This window comes from Phytophthora infestans, genomic scaffold (genome assembly GCF_000142945.1).
Source record: "Phytophthora infestans T30-4 supercont1.162 genomic scaffold, whole genome shotgun sequence".
NCBI classification, from domain to species: domain Eukaryota; phylum Oomycota; class Peronosporomycetes; order Peronosporales; family Peronosporaceae; genus Phytophthora; species Phytophthora infestans.
The window spans coordinates 79,895-98,105 of record NW_003303597.1 but is presented as its reverse complement, the minus strand read 5'-3'; the positions used below and the strand labels follow the sequence as shown (position 1 = coordinate 98,105).

Sequence of the window (18,211 nt, the reverse complement as noted above, 5' to 3'; positions counted from 1 at the left end):
TACTGTCGAGCGGGATTCATGTCAGGCCAGTGTATCGCTTTTTTCCGGGTAGTATTGGTAGCGGGTCAAGTGGTTCGACGATTCTAGCAACAGGCCAATGCAAAGTGATGGAGTTACTGGCGATCTCGTGGTGAAGTCCGGCTATAGCACAACAGGAAGTCCTGGAACTGTTTCTATTGTGGGCGGGTCGTCTGGTCGACTCTCAGGATCATCGATTGCTGTGGCTGCCGGACACGGATCGTTTGGTGGGTCGCTATCTGTATTAACAGGTTCAGGAATGGCTATGTCAGGATCTGCAGTGATTCAGACTGGAAAAAGCGCCGTGTCAACAGGTTCAATTACCGTATCAAGTGGCGCTTCCGGCACTGGATCGTCCGGTGATGTGAGCGTCTTGTCTGGAAACTCATCGACTGGACAAACTGGAAGTATAATGGTTGCAGTTGGGCTTTCAAAAACTCGCGAAGGTGGCTCAATCAGTCTTTTGAGTGGAAATGGCACCAGTACCGGTGGTTCGGTCGTCATCCGTTCGGGATACGCGAATCGTGGAACTACAGGAGACTTAAGTATTTCAACTTCTGCAGCTGGCAAAGAAAGTAGCTCTGGTGCGATTAAAGTCTACACGGGGCCATCAAATTCGACCAGTGGCAATTTAATCATGTCCAGTGGATTATCGACTAGCTCTCAAGCTGGTAATGCTGTGTTGTCCGTCGGCACTAGTAACGCGGCTTGGGGCGGCAATGCCACAATGCGAGGAGGACCGAATCGGCTACGAGGTGGAGACGTTAATTTTGTGGCTGGGGAAAGTTCCCAAGCAGTTGGTGGCACTGCTAACGTTACGTCGGGTATCGGTCTTTTGAGCAGTGGTGCCCTCACGGTGAGCACACCAGATTCCAGTAGTACAGGTGCTTCGGGGTCTGTTGTTGTTTCCACCGGCTTATCAGCTTCTGGGACCAGTGGGTCTATAGCACTGAGCACTGGAATATCTTCAGGACAAGCTGGGGGCTCAATATCTATGCTTGTTGGCGCTGGTACTCGTGCGCCAGGTGGGTTAATTAACATTACCAGTGGAAATAGCTACAGTGGCACAGGCGGTTCAATCTTCCTACACAGTGGATTTGGAACATTGTCATCCAGTGGCTCCGTGTACATTGAGACTGCAGCTGCCGGGGTCATGGGTCAATCTGGTGCAGCTAGTATCGCTACAGGTTATTCCGACGTTGCCGATTCGGGAAAAGTCGATGTGACTACTGGCAGTTCTCAGATGAGAAAAGGTGGAAGTATTGAACTAGCAGTCGGAAGTTCTGGGTCTGTTCGTGGAGGCGACGTGATAGCTGCAGCAGGAAATAGTTCTGATGTGGGGGGGTCGTTTGTTGCTGTGGGTGGGCTTGGCTCCCAAACAGGTGGTCAGATTTTGCTTAAATCCGGTGGAAGTAGTGTTGCTAGCTCTGGAAGCATCGTCATCTCGACTGAGATTTCCGGGCCAGCAGGGCACAGCGGGAGTGTATTTATTGCTACTGGTAGAAGTCGTGATGGCAACAGCGGTGATGCATACATTCAGACCGGAGATGCAATCCGCGGCAGTGGAGGCTCCATTCAGCTGCTTGGGGGTACTGGTGATACTGGTAATGGCGCCAATATTACGATGTCAGCCGGCAGCACACTTGACCAACATGCAGCTGGTGGGGCTGTCTCCCTTACAAGCGGTTCTAGCGTTTACGGCTCAAGTGGCAATGCAAAGTTTGCCACACCAGATGCAGGTACCTTAGGGGTATCCGGTTACATTCGAGTATCCACGGGTTCAGCGGCGGCTGCCACAGTGGGTGATGTGTCCGTAACCACTGGTGGCAGTACGGGCGGTAATGGTGGGTCGGTATTGCTTAGCGTAGGAACGGGAAGTAGTGGTGCCGGCGGATACATTTCGTTGCGATCTGGCGACACCCACACCGGTACGGGAACAGCAACTGGCACTGTGGGCGGATCCATTTCGCTGAGTGGAGGCAGCGGAATGACGAGTGGCGGGTCGATCTCGCTGCAGAGCGGCGCGGGTCTGAAGTCATCTAGCGGTGACATCTCGCTGACGACTCCGGACGCTGCGGTGACAAGCGGTGTGAGTGGCAGTCTGCGTCTGACGAGCGGTGCGAGTCGTGTGGGCGACAGTGGATTGGTGTCTGTGAGCACAGGGGTATCAACAGGCGGTCACGGCGGGTCGATCTCTTTGTCTGTGGGCGGTGGCGACACGTTGTCGGGTGGCGCTCTCTGGATGACGGCGGGCGACACGACGGCTCCGACGTCCACGACGAGTGGGACGGGAGGCTCGGTGAGTGTGTTGAGTGGCCGCAGCGTGGGAAGCACGAGCGGCTCGATTTCGCTGAGTACGGCTACGGGCGGCACGTCTGGTCAATCTGGCGTGTTGAGCTTCAGTAGTGGTAGCGCGACTGCCGGGTCTTCCGGGAACCTACTGCTGAATAGTGGCGCGAGCACGGGCGGCAATGGCGGCTCCGTGTTGGTGAGCGTGGGCGAAGGCTATGTGGGCACTGGTGGTAAAGTGTCTATCACGGCAGGTCGCAGTGTTGGGGCGTATGCACTTGCGGGAGGATCCATCGATCTGGTCGGTGGTGAAGGTGAGTTTACTGGCGGGTCTATTAGCATGACCAGCGGAGGAGCTGAGGGTGTCACAACGCCTAGTGGCGACGTGTCGTTGTTAAGTTCGGCTTCAGGTGCGAGCGGATCACTTTGGTTATCAAGCGGCGCTTCAGCAGCGTCATCGAGCGGAGCTGTTCATGTTCTCACGGGACCGGCAACTGGCGGCAGAGGAGGCAACATCGAGCTATCTGTTGGCGGTGGCAGCATCGGAGCAGGCGGCAAGATTTTGTTGAGTGCTGGTAGTACGAGTGGCGGGACTTCCGGTACTGCTAACAGTGGTGCTGGAGGCGACGTGGAGGTGACTAGCGGCGCGAGCAGCAGCCTCACGAGTGGCAGCGTGCTGGTGCGCACTTTGGATGGTGGCTCTAGCGGTCCGTCGGGTTTGATCAGTCTGACGACGGGCTCTGCGACGGCAGGCACGGTGGGCGGCGTGACGGTGAGCACTGGTGGCAGCACGGGTGGCAACGGCGGGTCTGTGCTCTTGAAGGTTGGCACGGGCAGCAGCGGCGCTGGTGGGTCGATCTCGCTGCGATCTGGCGACACCCACACCGGTACGGGAACAGCAACTGGCACTGTGGGCGGATCCATTTCGCTGAGTGGAGGCAGCGGCATGACGAGTGGCGGGTCGATCTCGCTGCAGAGCGGCGCGGGTTTGAAGTCATCTAGCGGTGACATCTCGCTGACGACTCCGGACGCTGCGGTGACAAGCGGTGTGAGTGGCAGTCTGCGTCTGACGAGCGGTGCGAGTCGTGTGGGCGACAGTGGATTGGTGTCTGTGAGCACAGGGGTATCAACAGGCGGTCACGGCGGGTCGATCTCTTTGTCTGTGGGCGGTGGCGACGCGTTGTCGGGTGGCGCTCTCTGGATGACGGCGGGCGACACGACGGCTCCGACGTCCACGACGAGTGGGACGGGAGGCTCGGTGAGTGTGTTGAGTGGCCGCAGCGTGGGAAGCACGAGCGGCTCAATTTCGCTGAGTACGGCTACGGGCGGCACGTCTGGTCAATCTGGCATGTTGAGCTTCAGTAGTGGTAGCGCGACTGCCGGGTCTTCCGGGAGCCTACTACTGAATAGTGGCGCGAGCACGGGCGGTAATGGCGGCTCCGTGTTGGTGAACGTGGGAGACGGCTCTGCGGGCAGTGGCGGCCAGGTGTCGATCACGGCCGGACTGAGTTCTTCGACGACGGCAGGGTCTACTGGTGGCTTGATCGAGCTGGTAAGTGGCCAAGGTGCGCTGACCGGTGGGTCTATCAGTGTGGGTAGCGGCGCTGCATCTGGCACGACCAGTACGAGCAAGACAAGTGGCGGCGTGTCCTTGTGGAGTGCTTCGTCTGGTACGAGCGGGTCTCTGTCTCTGGCGAGTGGCGAGTCTTGGTTGTCTTCAAGCGGATCGGTTCGTTTGTCTACAGGCGCAGCGACTGGCGGCAGAGGAGGCAACATCGAGCTATCTGTCGGCGGTGGCAGCATCGGAGCAGGCGGCAAGATTTTGTTGAGTGCTGGTAGTACGAGTGGCGGGACTTCCGGTACTGCTAACAGTGGTGCTGGAGGCGACGTGGAGGTGACTAGCGGCGCGAGCAGCAGCCTCACGAGTGGCAGCGTGCTGGTGCGCACTTTGGATGGTGGCTCTAGCGGTCCGTCGGGTTTGATCAGTCTGACGACGGGCTCTGCGACGGCAGGCACGGTGGGCGGCGTGACGGTGAGCACTGGTGGCAGCACGGGTGGCAACGGCGGGTCTGTGCTCGTGAAGGTTGGCACGGGCAGCTGCGGCGCTGGTGGGTCGATCTCGCTGCGATCTGGCGACACCCACACCGGTACGGGAACAGCAACTGGCACTGTGGGCGGATCCATTTCGCTGAGTGGAGGCAGCGGCATGACGAGTGGCGGGTCGATCTCGCTGCAGAGCGGCGCGGGTCTGAAGTCATCTAGCGGTGACATCTCGCTGACGACTCCGGACGCTGCGGTGACAAGCGGTGTGAGTGGCAGTCTGCGTCTGACGAGCGGTGCGAGTCGTGTGGGCGACAGTGGATTGGTGTCTGTGAGCACAGGGGTATCAACAGGCGGTCACGGCGGGTCGATCTCTTTGTCTGTGGGCGGTGGCGACGCGTTGTCGGGTGGCGCTCTCTGGCTGACGGCGGGCGACACGACGGCTCCGACGTCCACGACGAGTGGGACGGGAGGCTCGGTGAGTGTGTTGAGTGGCCGCAGCGTGGGAAGCACGAGCGGCTCAATTTCGCTGAGTACGGCTACGGGCGGCACGTCTGGTCAATCTGGCATGTTGAGCTTCAGTAGTGGTAGCGCGACTGCCGGGTCTTCCGGGAGCCTACTACTGAATAGTGGCGCGAGCACGGGCGGTAATGGCGGCTCCGTGTTGGTGAACGTGGGAGACGGCTCTGCGGGCAGTGGCGGCCAGGTGTCGATCACGGCCGGACTGAGTTCTTCGACGACGGCAGGGTCTACTGGTGGCTTGATCGAGCTAGTAGGTGGCCAAGGTGCGCTGACCGGTGGGTCTATCAGTGTGGGTAGCGGCGCTGCATCTGGCACGACCAGTACGAGCAAGACGAGTGGCGACGTGTCCTTGTGGAGTGCTTCGTCTGGTACGAGCGGGTCTCTGTCTCTGGCGAGTGGCGAGTCTTGGTTGTCTTCAAGCGGATCGGTTCGTTTGTCTACAGGCGCAGCGACTGGCGGCAGAGGAGGCAACATCGAGCTATCTGTCGGCGGTGGCAGCATCGGAGCAGGCGGCAAGATTTTGTTGAGTGCTGGTAGTACGAGTGGCGGGACTTCCGGTACTGCTAACAGTGGTGCTGGAGGCGACGTGGAGGTGACTAGCGGCGCGAGCAGCAGCCTCACGAGTGGCAGCGTGCTGGTGCGCACCCCGGATGGTGGCTCTAGCGGTCCGTCGGGTTTGATTAGTCTGACGACGGGCTCTGCGACGGCAGGCACGGTGGGCGGCGTGACGGTGAGCACTGGTGGCAGCACGGGTGGCAACGGCGGGTCTGTGCTCTTGAAGGTTGGCACGGGCAGCAGCGGCACTGGTGGGTCGATCTCGCTGCGATCTGGCGACACCCACACCGGTACGGGAACAGCAACTGGCACTGTGGGCGGATCCATTTCGCTGAGTGGAGGCAGCGGCATGACGAGTGGCGGGTCGATCTCGCTGCAGAGCGGCGCGGGTTTGAAGTCATCTAGCGGTGACATCTCGCTGACGACTCCGGACGCTGCGGTGACAAGCGGTGTGAGTGGCAGTCTGCGTCTGACGAGCGGTGCGAGTCGTGTGGGCGACAGTGGATTGGTGTCTGTGAGCACAGGGGTATCAACAGGCGGTCACGGCGGGTCGATCTCATTGTCTGTGGGCGGTGGCGACGCGTTGTCGGGTGGCGCTCTCTGGATGACGGCGGGCGACACGACGGCTCCGACGTCCACGACGAGTGGGACGGGAGGCTCGGTGAGTGTGTTGAGTGGCCGCAGCGTGGGAAGCACGAGCGGCTCGATTTCGCTGAGTACGGCTATGGGCGGCACGTCTGGTCAATCTGGCGTGTTGAGCTTCAGTAGTGGTAGCGCGACTGCCGGGTCTTCCGGGAACCTACTACTGAATAGTGGCGCGAGCACGGGCGGCAATGGCGGCTCCGTGTCGGTGAGCGTGGGAGACGGCTCTGCGAGCAGTGGCGGCCAGGTGTCGATCACGGCCGGACTGAGTTCTTCGACGACGGCAGGGTCTACTGGTGGCTTGATCGAGCTGGTAGGTGGCCAAGGTGCGCTGACCGGTGGGTCTATCAGTGTGGGTAGCGGCGCTGCATCTGGCACGACCAGTACGAGCAAGACGAGTGGCGACGTGTCCTTGTGGAGTGCTTCGTCTGGTACGAGCGGGTCTCTGTCTCTGGCGAGTGGCGAGTCTTGGTTGTCTTCAAGCGGATCGGTTCGTTTGTCTACAGGCGCAGCGACTGGCGGCAGAGGAGGCAACATCGAGCTATCTGTCGGCGGTGGCAGCATCGGAGCAGGCGGCAAGATTTTGTTGAGTGCTGGTAGTACGAGTGGCGGGACTTCCGGTACTGCTAACAGTGGTGCTGGAGGCGACGTGGAGGTGACTAGCGGCGCGAGCAGCAGCCTCACGAGTGGCAGCGTGCTGGTGCGCACTTCGGATGGTGGCTCTAGCGGTCCGTCGGGTTTGATCAGTCTGACGACGGGTTCTGCGACGGCAGGCACGGTGGGCGGCGTGACGGTGAGCACTGGTGGCAGCACGGGTGGCAACGGCGGGTCTGTGCTCTTGAAGGTTGGCACGGGCAGCAGCGGCACTGGTGGGTCGATCTCGCTGCGATCTGGCGACACCCACACCGGTACGGGAACAGCAACTGGCACTGTGGGCGGATCCATTTCGCTGAGTGGAGGCAGCGGCATGACGAGTGGCGGGTCGATCTCGCTGCGGAGCGGCGCGGGTCTGAAGTCATCTAGCGGTGACATCTCGCTGACGACTCCGGACGCTGCGGTGACAAGCGGTGTGAGTGGCAGTCTGCGTCTGACGAGCGGTGCGAGTCGTGTGGGCGACAGTGGATTGGTGTCTGTGAGCACAGGGGTATCAACAGGCGGTCACGGCGGGTCGATCTCTTTGTCTGTGGGCGGTGGCGACACGTTGTCGGGTGGCGCTCTCTGGATGACGGCGGGCGACACGACGGCTCCGACGTCCACGACGAGTGGGACGGGAGGCTCGGTGAGTGTGTTGAGTGGCCGCAGCGTGGGAAGCACGAGCGGCTCGATTTCGCTGAGTACGGCTACGGGCGGCACGTCTGGCCAATCTGGCGTGTTGAGCTTCAGTAGTGGTAGCGCGACTGCCGGGTCTTCCGGGAACCTACTGCTGAATAGTGGCGCGAGCACGGGCGGCAATGGCGGCTCCGTGTTGGTGAACGTGGGAGACGGCTCTGCGGGCAGTGGCGGCCAGGTGTCGATCACGGCCGGACTGAGTTCTTCGACGACGGCAGGGTCTACTGGTGGCTTGATCGAGCTGGTAGGTGGCCAAGGTGCGCTGACCGGTGGGTCTATCAGTGTGGGTAGCGGCGCTGCATCTGGCACGACCAGTACGAGCAAGACGAGTGGCGACGTGTCCTTGTGGAGTGCTTCGTCTGGTACGAGCGGGTCTCTGTCTCTGGCGAGTGGCGAGTCTTGGTTGTCTTCAAGCGGATCGGTTCGTTTGTCTACAGGCGCAGCGACTGGCGGCAGAGGAGGCAACATCGAGCTATCTGTCGGCGGTGGCAGCATCGGAGCAGGCGGCAAGATTTTGTTGAGTGCTGGTAGTACGAGTGGCGGGACTTCCGGTACTGCTAACAGTGGTGCTGGAGGCGACGTGGAGGTGACTAGCGGCGCGAGCAGCAGCCTCACGAGTGGCAGCGTGCTGGTGCGCACTTTGGATGGTGGCTCTAGCGGTCCGTCGGGTTTGATCAGTCTGACGACGGGCTCTGCGACGGCAGGCACGGTGGGCGGCGTGACGGTGAGCACTGGTGGCAGCACGGGTGGCAACGGCGGGTCTGTGCTCTTGAAGGTTGGCACGGGCAGCTGCGGCGCTGGTGGGTCGATCTCGCTGCGATCTGGCGACACCCACACCGGTACGGGAACAGCAACTGGCACTGTGGGCGGATCCATTTCGCTGAGTGGAGGCAGCGGCATGACGAGTGGCGGGTCGATCTCGCTGCAGAGCGGCGCGGGTCTGAAGTCATCTAGTGGTGACATCTCGCTGACGACTCCGGACGCTGCGGTGACAAGCGGTGTGAGTGGCAGTCTGCGTCTGACGAGCGGTGCGAGTCGTGTGGGCGACAGTGGATTGGTGTCTGTGAGCACAGGGGTATCAACAGGCGGTCACGGCGGGTCGATCTCTTTGTCTGTGGGCGGTGGCGACACGTTGTCGGGTGGCGCTCTCTGGATGACGGCGGGCGACACGACGGCTCCGACGTCCACGACGAGTGGGACGGGAGGCTCGGTGAGTGTGTTGAGTGGCCGCAGCGTGGGAAGCACGAGCGGCTCGATTTCGCTGAGTACGGCTACGGGCGGCACGTCTGGTCAATCTGGCATGTTGAGCTTCAGTAGTGGTAGCGCGACTGCCGGGTCTTCCGGGAACCTACTGCTGAATAGCGGCGCGAGCACGGGCGGCAATGGCGGCTCCGTGTTGGTGAACGTGGGAGACGGCTCTGCGGGCAGTGGCGGCCAGGTGTCGATCACGGCCGGACTGAGTTCTTCGACGACGGCAGGGTCTACTGGTGGCTTGATCGAGCTGGTAGGTGGCCAAGGTGCGCTGACCGGTGGGTCTATCAGTGTGGGTAGCGGCGCTGCATCTGGCACGACCAGTACGAGCAAGACGAGTGGCGACGTGTCCTTGTGGAGTGCTTCGTCTGGTATGAGCGGGTCTATGTCTCTGGCGAGTGGCGAGTCTTGGTTGTCTTCAAGCGGATCGGTTCGTTTGTCTACAGGCGCAGCGACTGGCGGCAGAGGAGGCAACATCGAGCTATCTGTCGGCGGTGGCAGCATCGGAGCAGGCGGCAAGATTTTGTTGAGTGCTGGTAGTACGAGTGGCGGGACTTCCGGTACTGCTAACAGTGGTGCTGGAGGCGACGTGGAGGTGACTAGCGGCGCGAGCAGCAGCCTCACGAGTGGCAGCGTGCTGGTGCGCACCCCGGATGGTGGCTCTAGCGGTCCGTCGGGTTTGATCAGTCTGACGACGGGCTCTGCGACGGCAGGCACGGTGGGCGGCGTGACGGTGAGCACTGGTGGCAGCACGGGTGGCAACGGCGGGTCTGTGCTCTTGAAGGTTGGCACGGGCAGCAGCGGCGCTGGTGGGTCGATCTCGCTGCGATCTGGCGACACCCACACCGGTACGGGAACAGCAACTGGCACTGTGGGCGGATCCATTTCGCTGAGTGGAGGCAGCGGCATGACGAGTGGCGGGTCGATCTCGCTGCAGAGCGGCGCGGGTCTGAAGTCATCTAGCGGTGACATCTCGCTGACGACTCCGGACGCTGCGGTGACAAGCGGTGTGAGTGGCAGTCTGCGTCTGACGAGCGGTGCGAGTCGTGTGGGCGACAGTGGATTGGTGTCTGTGAGCACAGGGGTATCAACAGGCGGTCACGGCGGGTCGATCTCTTTGTCTGTGGGCGGTGGCGACACGTTGTCGGGTGGCGCTCTCTGGATGACGGCGGGCGACACGACGGCTCCGACGTCCACGACGAGTGGGACGGGAGGCTCGGTGAGTGTGTTGAGTGGCCGCAGCGTGGGAAGCACGAGCGGCTCAATTTCGCTGAGTACGGCTACGGGCGGCACGTCTGGTCAATCTGGCGTGTTGAGCTTCAGTAGTGGTAGCGCGACTGCCGGGTCTTCCGGGAACCTACTACTGAATAGTGGCACGAGCACGGGCGGCAATGGCGGCTCCGTGTTGGTGAACGTGGGAGACGGCTCTGCGGGCAGTGGTGGTAATGTTTTTATATCTGCTGGAAATACTAGGGACACAAACGGAGTTGCAGGTGGTAAGGTCGATATCACGAGTGGAACCTCATTAGGTATTGGTACTATAAGTGGCGCAGCGTACTTTGGATCAGCATCGAGTGGCATGAGTGGTTTCGTGGCTGTCACCTCTGGAGCCAGCAGTGCTGGAGCGTCCGGCCAAGTAACTGTATCTTCTGGTACAACCCCCAACGGAGTCGGTGGACAAATGACTGTCGCGGGTGGTGAAGGTATCGGAACCAGTGGCGTGGGCGGTGCTGTGCAGATCGAGGGTGGTTCGACAAACAGCGCTTCAGGTGCTGGTGGCAAAGTGTCCATGTCTGCCGGCGCCGGTGGCAGTACGGGAACTGGCGGCGCTTTGGAGTTGACTAGTGGTGGCGGAGGCAATACTGGTGGGGATCTGTCTATTGCGAGCGGAAGTACGCCGAGTAGCATCAGTGGAGCGCTGTTGTTGACGACGGGTGCGTTGGGTACGTCGGCGACGGCGACGAAATCGAGCGGTGCTGTGACGGTCGCTTCTGGCGATGCGTCTTCAGGCTCGAGCGGCTCGATCACTGTGTCCACAGGTGCCTCGACAAGCAGTGGTGCCGGCGGCGCCATCTCGCTGTCCGTTGGTGATGGGGTTGTTGGCACAGGCGGCGATGTCAAGATTGCTGCAGGTGCGAGCAGTGCTAGTAGTGGTGCCGGTGGTGCCGGAGGCAATGTGAACATTGCAGCTGGTGGTGCCACGACGTCAAGCAGCGGCTCTGGTGGAAAGATTGACATCACGAGTGGCTCATCTGCAGGCACGGGAAGCAGCAGCGGCCTAATATACTTGCGATCTGCTTCGAATGGTGCATCTGGAATGGTGACCATGAGCTCCGGTGTCAGTACTTCTGGTGTATCGGGAGATGTGAAAGTAGCCTCTGGAGCGAGTACTGGGGGTGCCAGCGGCCTGGTGACCGTGACTGGTGGGGTCGGTACTGGCGCCGGTGGGGTTGGAGGTGCAGTGTCGATCTTGGGTGGTTCGACAAGTGATGCTTCCGGTGCTGGTGGCAAGGTCTCCGTAGTTGGAGGTGCGAGTGGTGCAACAGGCACTGGTGGAGCCGTGGAGCTAACTGCAGGTGCTGGGGGTAATGCTGGTGGTTCGTTGTCTGTTGGCACTGGAAGCACAACAAGCGGCACCAGCGGAGGTTTGTTGCTGACGACCGGGTCGTTGAGTAGTCCAGTGACTGCGACTAGCTCTAGTGGCACTGTTACGGTGCGTTCTGGCCCAGCATCCTCCGGATCGAGTGGCTCGGTCAGTTTGTCGACTGGTGCATCTACATCTGGAGGTACTGCAGGCGCGATAACGCTATCTGTTGGGATCAGAGACGCTGGTGCAGGCGGCGACATCAAACTTGCTGCTGGAGTGACGTCCGCTTCGAATAGTGCGGGTGGAGTGGTTACAATCACGAGCGGATCGGCGTCATCCTCGACGAGCAGTAGTGGCCAGGTGTCTATCCAGCTCATCCACAAGCGCCATCTCTGGTGCGGTAACTGTCAGCTCCTGGTGTCAGCAGCGCTGGGATATCTGGCCCGGTGACACTAGCGTCGGGTGCAAGCAGTGGTGGCGCAAGCGGTCTGGTTACTGTGAGTGGTGGTAATGGTATCGGAACCAGCGGTGTGGGCGGTGCTCTGCAGATCAAGGGTGGTTCGACGGACAGCGCTTCAGGTACAGGCGGCAAGGTGTCTGTTTCCGGTGGCAATGGTGGCAGTACGGGAACTGGCGGCGCTTTGGAGTTGACAAGTGGTGGCGGAGGCAGTACTGGTGGGGCCCTGTCTAATGCGAGCGGAAGTACGCCGAGTAGCATCAGTGGAGCGCTGTTGCTGACGACGGGTGCGTTGGGTACGTCGGCGACGGCGACGAAATCGAGTGGTGCTGTGACGATCGCTTCTGGCGATGCGTCTTCAGGCTCGAGCGGCTCGATCACTGTGTCGACTGGTACCTCGACAAGTAGTGGTGCCGGCGGCGCCATCTCGCTGTCCGTTGGTGATGGCGTTGTTGGCACAGGCGGCGATGTCAAGATTGCTGCAGGTGCGAGCAGTGCTAGTAGTGATGCCGGTGGTGCCGGAGGCAATGTGAACATTGCAGCTGGTGGTGCCACGACGTCAAGCAGCGGCTCTGGTGGAAAGATTGACATCACGAGCGGCTCATCTGCAGGCACGGGAAGCAGCAGCGGCCTAATATACTTGCGATCTGCTTCGAATGGTGCATCTGGAATGGTGACCATGAGCTCCGGTGTCAGTACTTCTGGTGTATCGGGAGATGTGAAAGTAGCCTCTGGAGCGAGTACTGGGGGTGCCAGCGGCCTGGTGACCGTGACTGGTGGGGTCGGTACTGGCGCCGGTGGGGTTGGAGGTGCAGTGTCGATCTTGGGTGGTTCGACAAGTGATGCTTCCGGTGCTGGTGGCAAGATCTCCGTAGTTGGAGGTGCGAGTGGTGCAACAGGCACTGGTGGAGCCGTGGAGCTAACTGCAGGCGCTGGGGGTAATGCTGGTGGTTCGTTGTCTGTTGGCACTGGAAGCACAACAAGCGGCACCAGCGGAGGTTTGTTGCTGACGACCGGGTCGTTGAGTAGTCCAGTGACTGCGACTAGCTCTAGTGGCACTGTTACGGTGCGTTCTGGCCCAGCATCCTCCGGATCGAGTGGCTCGGTCAGTTTGTCGACTGGTGCATCTACATCTGGAGGCACTGCAGGCGCGATAACGCTATCTGTTGGGATCAGTGACGCTGGCGCAGGCGGCGACATCAAACTTGCTGCTGGAGTGACGTCCGCTTCGAATAGTGCGGGTGGAGTGGTTACAATCACGAGCGGATCGGCGTCATCCTCGACGAGCAGTAGTGGCCAGGTGTCTATCAGCTCATCCACAAGCGCCATCTCTGGTGCGGTAACTGTCAGCTCTGGTGTCAGCAGCGCTGGGATATCTGGTCCGGTGACACTTGCGTCGGGTGCAAGCACTGGTGGCGCAAGCGGGTTGGTTACTGTGAGTGGTGGTAATGGTATCGGATCCGGTGGAGTTGGCGGCGCAGTATCTGTCGCGGGTGGCTCAACGACAGACGCTTCAGGTACAGGCGGCAAGGTGTCTGTGTCCGGTGGCAATGGTGACAGTACGGGAACTGGTGGCGCTTTGGAGTTGACTAGTGGTGGCGGAGGCAGTACTGGTGGGGCCCTGTCTATTGCGAGCGGAAGTACGCCGAGTAGCATCAGTGGAGCGCTGTTGTTGACGACGGGTGCGTTGGGTACGTCGGCGACGGCGACGAAATCGAGTGGTGCTGTGACGATCGCTTCTGGCTCTGCGTCTTCAGGCTCGAGCGGCTCGATCACTGTGTCCACAGGTGCCTCGACAAGCAGTGGTGCTGGCGGCGCCATCTTGCTGTCCGTTGGTGATGGCGTTGTTGGCACAGGCGGCGATGTCAAGATTGCTGCAGGTGCAACAAGTGCTAGTAGTGGTGCCGGTGGTGCCGGAGGCAATGTGAACATTGCAGCTGGTGGTGCCACGACGTCAAGCAGCGGCTCTGGTGGAAAGATTGACATCACGAGCGGCTCATCTGCAGGCACGGGCAGCAGCAGCGGCCTAATATACTTGCGATCTGCTTCGAATGGTGCATCTGGAATGGTGACCATGAGCTCCGGTGTCAGTACTTCTGGTGTATCGGGAGATGTGAAAGTAGCCTCTGGAGCGAGTACTGGGGGTGCCAGCGGCCTGGTGACCGTAACTGGTGGGGTCGGTACTGGCGCCGGTGGGGTTGGAGGTGCAGTGTCGATCTTGGGTGGTTCGACAAGTGATGCTTCCGGTGCTGGTGGCAAGGTCTCCGTAGTTGGAGGTGCGAGTGGTGCAACAGGCACTGGTGGAGCCGTGGAGCTAACTGCAGGTGCTGGGGGTAATGCTGGTGGTTCGTTGTCTGTTGGCACTGGAAGCACAACAAGCGGCACCAGCGGAGGTTTGTTGCTGACGACTGGGTCGTTGAGTAGTCCAGTGACTGCGACTAGCTCTAGTGGCACTGTTACGGTGCGTTCTGGCCCAGCATCCTCCGGATCGAGTGGCTCGGTCAGTTTGTCGACTGGTGCATCTACATCTGGAGGCACTGCAGGCGCGATAACGCTATCTGTTGGGATCAGTGACGCTGGTGCAGGCGGCGACATCAAACTTGCTGCTGGAGTGACGTCCGCTTCGAATAGTGCGGGTGGAGTGGTTACAATCACGAGCGGATCGGCGTCATCCTCGACGAGCAGTAGTGGCCAGGTGTCTATCAGCTCATCCACAAGCGCCATCTCTGGTGCGGTAACTGTCAGCTCTGGTGTCAGCAGCGCTGGGATATCTGGTCCGGTGACACTTGCGTCGGGTGCAAGCACTGGTGGCGCAAGCGGGTTGGTTACTGTGAGTGGTGGTAATGGTATCGGATCCGGTGGAGTTGGCGGCGCAGTATCTGTCGCGGGTGGCTCAACGACAGACGCTTCAGGTACAGGCGGCAAGGTGTCTGTGTCCGGTGGCAATGGTGGTAGTACGGGAACTGGTGGCGCTTTGGAGCTGACTAGTGGTGGCGGAGGCAGTACCGATGGGGATCTGTCTATTGCGAGCGGAAGTACGCCGAGTAGCATCAGTGGAGCGCTGTTGTTGACGACGGGTGCGTTGGGTACGTCGGCGACGGCGACGAAATCGAGTGGTGCTGTGACGATCGCTTCTGGCGATGCGTCTTCAGGCTCGAGCGGCTCGATCACTGTGTCCACAGGTGCCTCGACAAGTAGTGGTGCCGGCGGCGCCATCTCGCTGTCCGTTGGTGATGGCGTTGTTGGCACAGGCGGCGATGTCAAGATTGCTGCAGGTGCAACAAGTGCTAGTAGTGGTGCCGGAGGAAAGATCGATGTCGTGAGTGGTCCAGCATCTGTCTCTACAATTGGTAGTGGGCCGGTGTACCTGAACTCAGCTAGTAGTGGTGTATCGGGAATGGTGACAGTAAGTTCCGGTAGCAGCAGTACTGGTACATCAGGTTTGATGACCGTGGCTGGTGGTGAAGGTATCGGAACCAGCGGTGTGGGCGGTGCTCTGCAGATCAAGGGTGGTTCGACGAACAGCGCTTCAGGTGCTGGTGGCAAGGTGTCTGTTTCCGGTGGCAATGGTGGCAGTACGGGAACTGGTGGCGCTTTGGAGTTGACTAGTGGTGGCGGAGGCAATACTGGTGGGGATCTGTCTATTGCGAGCGGAAGTACGCCGAGTAGCATCAGTGGAGCGCTGTTGTTGACGACGGGTGCGTTGGGTACGTCGGCGACGGCGACGAAATCGAGCGGTGCTGTGACGATCGCTTCTGGCTCTGCGTCTTCAGGCTCGAGCGGCTCGATCACTGTGTCGACTGGTACCTCGACAAGTAGTGGTGCTGGCGGCACCATCTCGCTGTCCGTTGGTGATGGCGTTGTTGGCACAGGCGGCGATGTCAAGATTGCTGCAGGTGCGAGCAGTGCTAGTAGTGGTGCCGGTGGTGCCGGAGGCAATGTGAACATTGCAGCTGGTGGTGCCACGACGTCAAGCAGCGGCTCTGGTGGAAAGATTGACATCACGAGCGGCTCATCTGCAGGCACGGGAAGCAGCAGCGGCCTAATATACTTGCGATCTGCTTCGAATGGTGCATCTGGAATGGTGACCATGAGCTCCGGTGTCAGTACTTCTGGTGTATCGGGAGATGTGAAAGTAGCCTCTGGAGCGAGTACTGGGGGTGCCAGCGGCCTGGTGACCGTGACTGGTGGGGTCGGTACTGGCGCCGGTGGGGTTGGAGGTGCAGTGTCGATCTTGGGTGGTTCGACAAGTGATGCTTCCGGTGCTGGTGGCAAGGTCTCCGTAGTTGGAGGTGCGAGTGGTGCAACAGGCACTGGTGGAGCCGTGGAGCTAACTGCAGGTGCTGGGGGTAATGCTGGTGGTTCGTTGTCTGTTGGCACTGGAAGCACAACAAGCGGCACCAGCGGAGGTTTGTTGCTGACGACCGGGTCGTTGAGTAGTCCAGTGACTGCGACTAGCTCTAGTGGCACTGTTACGGTGCGTTCTGGCCCAGCATCCTCCGGATCGAGTGGCTCGGTCAGTTTGTCGACTGGTGCATCTACATCTGGAGGCACTGCAGGCGCGATAACGCTATCTGTTGGGATCAGTGACGCTGGCGCAGGCGGCGACATCAAACTTGCTGCTGGAGTGACGTCCGCTTCGAATAGTGCGGGTGGAGTGGTTACAATCACGAGCGGATCGGCGTCATCCTCGACGAGCAGTAGTGGCCAGGTGTCTATCAGCTCATCCACAAGCGCCATCTCTGGTGCGGTAACTGTCAGCTCTGGTGTCAGCAGCGCTGGGATATCTGGCCCGGTGACACTTGCGTCGGGTGCAAGCACTGGTGGCGCAAGCGGGTTGGTTACTGTGAGTGGTGGTAATGGTATCGGATCCGGTGGAGTTGGCGGCGCAGTATCTGTCGCGGGTGGCTCAACGACAGACGCTTCAGGTACAGGCGGCAAGGTGTCTGTGTCCGGTGGCAATGGTGGTAGTACGGGAACTGGTGGCGCTTTGGAGCTGACTAGTGGTGGCGGAGGCAGTACCGATGGGGATCTGTCTATTGCGAGCGGAAGTACGCCGAGTAGCATCAGTGGAGCGCTGTTGTTGACGACGGGTGCGTTGGGTACGTCGGCGACGGCGACGAAATCGAGTGGTGCTGTGACGATCGCTTCTGGCGATGCGTCTTCAGGCTCGAGCGGCTCGATCACTGTGTCCACAGGTGCCTCGACAAGTAGTGGTGCCGGCGGCGCCATCTCGCTGTCCGTTGGTGATGGCGTTGTTGGCACAGGCGGCGATGTCAAGATTGCTGCAGGTGCAACAAGTGCTAGTAGTGGTGCCGGAGGAAAGATCGATGTCGTGAGTGGTCCAGCATCTGTCTCTACAATTGGTAGTGGGCCGGTGTACCTGAACTCAGCTAGTAGTGGTGTATCGGGAATGGTGACAGTAAGTTCCGGTAGCAGCAGTACTGGTACATCAGGTTTGATGACCGTGGCTGGTGGTGAAGGTATCGGAACCAGCGGTGTGGGCGGTGCTCTGCAGATCAAGGGTGGTTCGACGAACAGCGCTTCAGGTACAGGCGGCAAGGTGTCTGTTTCCGGTGGCAATGGTGGCAGTACGGGAACTGGCGGCGCTTTGGAGCTGACTAGTGGTGGCGGAGGCAATACTGGTGGGGCCCTGTCTATTGCGAGCGGAAGTACGCCGAGTAGCATCAGTGGAGCGCTGTTGTTGACGACGGGTGCGTTGGGTACGTCGGCGACGGCGACGAAATCGAGTGGTGCTGTGACGATCGCTTCTGGCGATGCGTCTTCAGGCTCGAGCGGCTCGATCACTGTGTCCACAGGTGCCTCGACAAGCAGTGGTGCTGGCGGCGCCATCTCGCTGTCCGTTGGTGATGGCGTTGTTGGCACAGGCGGCGATGTCAAGATTGCTGCAGGTGCGAGCAGTGCTAGTAGTGGTGCCGGAGGAAAGATCGATGTCGTGAGTGGTCCAGCATCTGTCTCTACAATTGGTAGTGGGCCGGTGTACCTGAACTCAGCTAGTAGTGGTGTATCGGGAATGGTGACAGTAAGTTCCGGTAGCAGCAGTACTGGTACATCAGGTTTGATGACCGTGGCTGGTGGTGAAGGTATCGGAACCAGCGGTGTGGGCGGTGCTCTGCAGATCAAGGGTGGTTCGACGAACAGCGCTTCAGGTGCTGGTGGCAAGGTGTCTGTTTCCGGTGGCAATGGTGGCAGTACGGGAACTGGTGGCGCTTTGGAGTTGACTAGTGGTGGCGGAGGCAATACTGGTGGGGATCTGTCTATTGCGAGCGGAAGTACGCCGAGTAGCATCAGTGGAGCGCTGTTGTTGACGACGGGTGCGTTGGGTACGTCGGCGACGGCGACGAAATCGAGTGGTGCTGTGACGATCGCTTCTGGCTCTGCGTCTTCAGGCTCGAGCGGCTCGATCACTGTGTCGACTGGTACCTCGACAAGTAGTGGTGCTGGCGGCACCATCTCGCTGTCCGTTGGTGATGGCGTTGTTGGCACAGGCGGCGATGTGA

At 60.3% G+C, this 18,211-nt stretch overlaps 3 protein-coding genes across 3 annotated transcripts; 2 read left to right on the top strand and 1 right to left on the bottom strand.

The window, feature by feature from the left end:
• Nucleotides 1–97: 97 nt before the first annotated feature.
• On the top strand, nucleotides 98–2,321 carry PITG_20485 (uncharacterized protein; the record flags this gene model as incomplete). Its single annotated transcript, XM_002895532.1, has 3 exons — nucleotides 98–602; nucleotides 687–2,228; nucleotides 2,302–2,321. The coding sequence occupies 3 exons, from the start codon at nucleotides 98–100 to the stop codon at nucleotides 2,319–2,321; spliced, it is 2,067 nt and encodes a 688-aa protein (XP_002895578.1).
• Nucleotides 2,322–7,081: 4,760 nt separating this feature from the next.
• PITG_20484 (uncharacterized protein) lies at nucleotides 7,082–7,863 on the bottom strand (the record flags this gene model as incomplete). The annotated part of the gene is made up of 2 exons (XM_002895531.1): nucleotides 7,082–7,118; nucleotides 7,229–7,863. 2 exons carry the CDS (start codon nucleotides 7,861–7,863, stop codon nucleotides 7,082–7,084), a joined length of 672 nt encoding a protein of 223 aa, XP_002895577.1.
• A 2,362-nt stretch (nucleotides 7,864–10,225) lies between these two features.
• On the top strand, nucleotides 10,226–11,683 carry PITG_23187 (uncharacterized protein; the record flags this gene model as incomplete). Its single annotated transcript, XM_002895530.1, has 1 exon — nucleotides 10,226–11,683. One exon carries the CDS (start codon nucleotides 10,226–10,228, stop codon nucleotides 11,681–11,683), a length of 1,458 nt encoding a protein of 485 aa, XP_002895576.1.
• Between the last annotated feature and the right edge of the window lie 6,528 nt (nucleotides 11,684–18,211).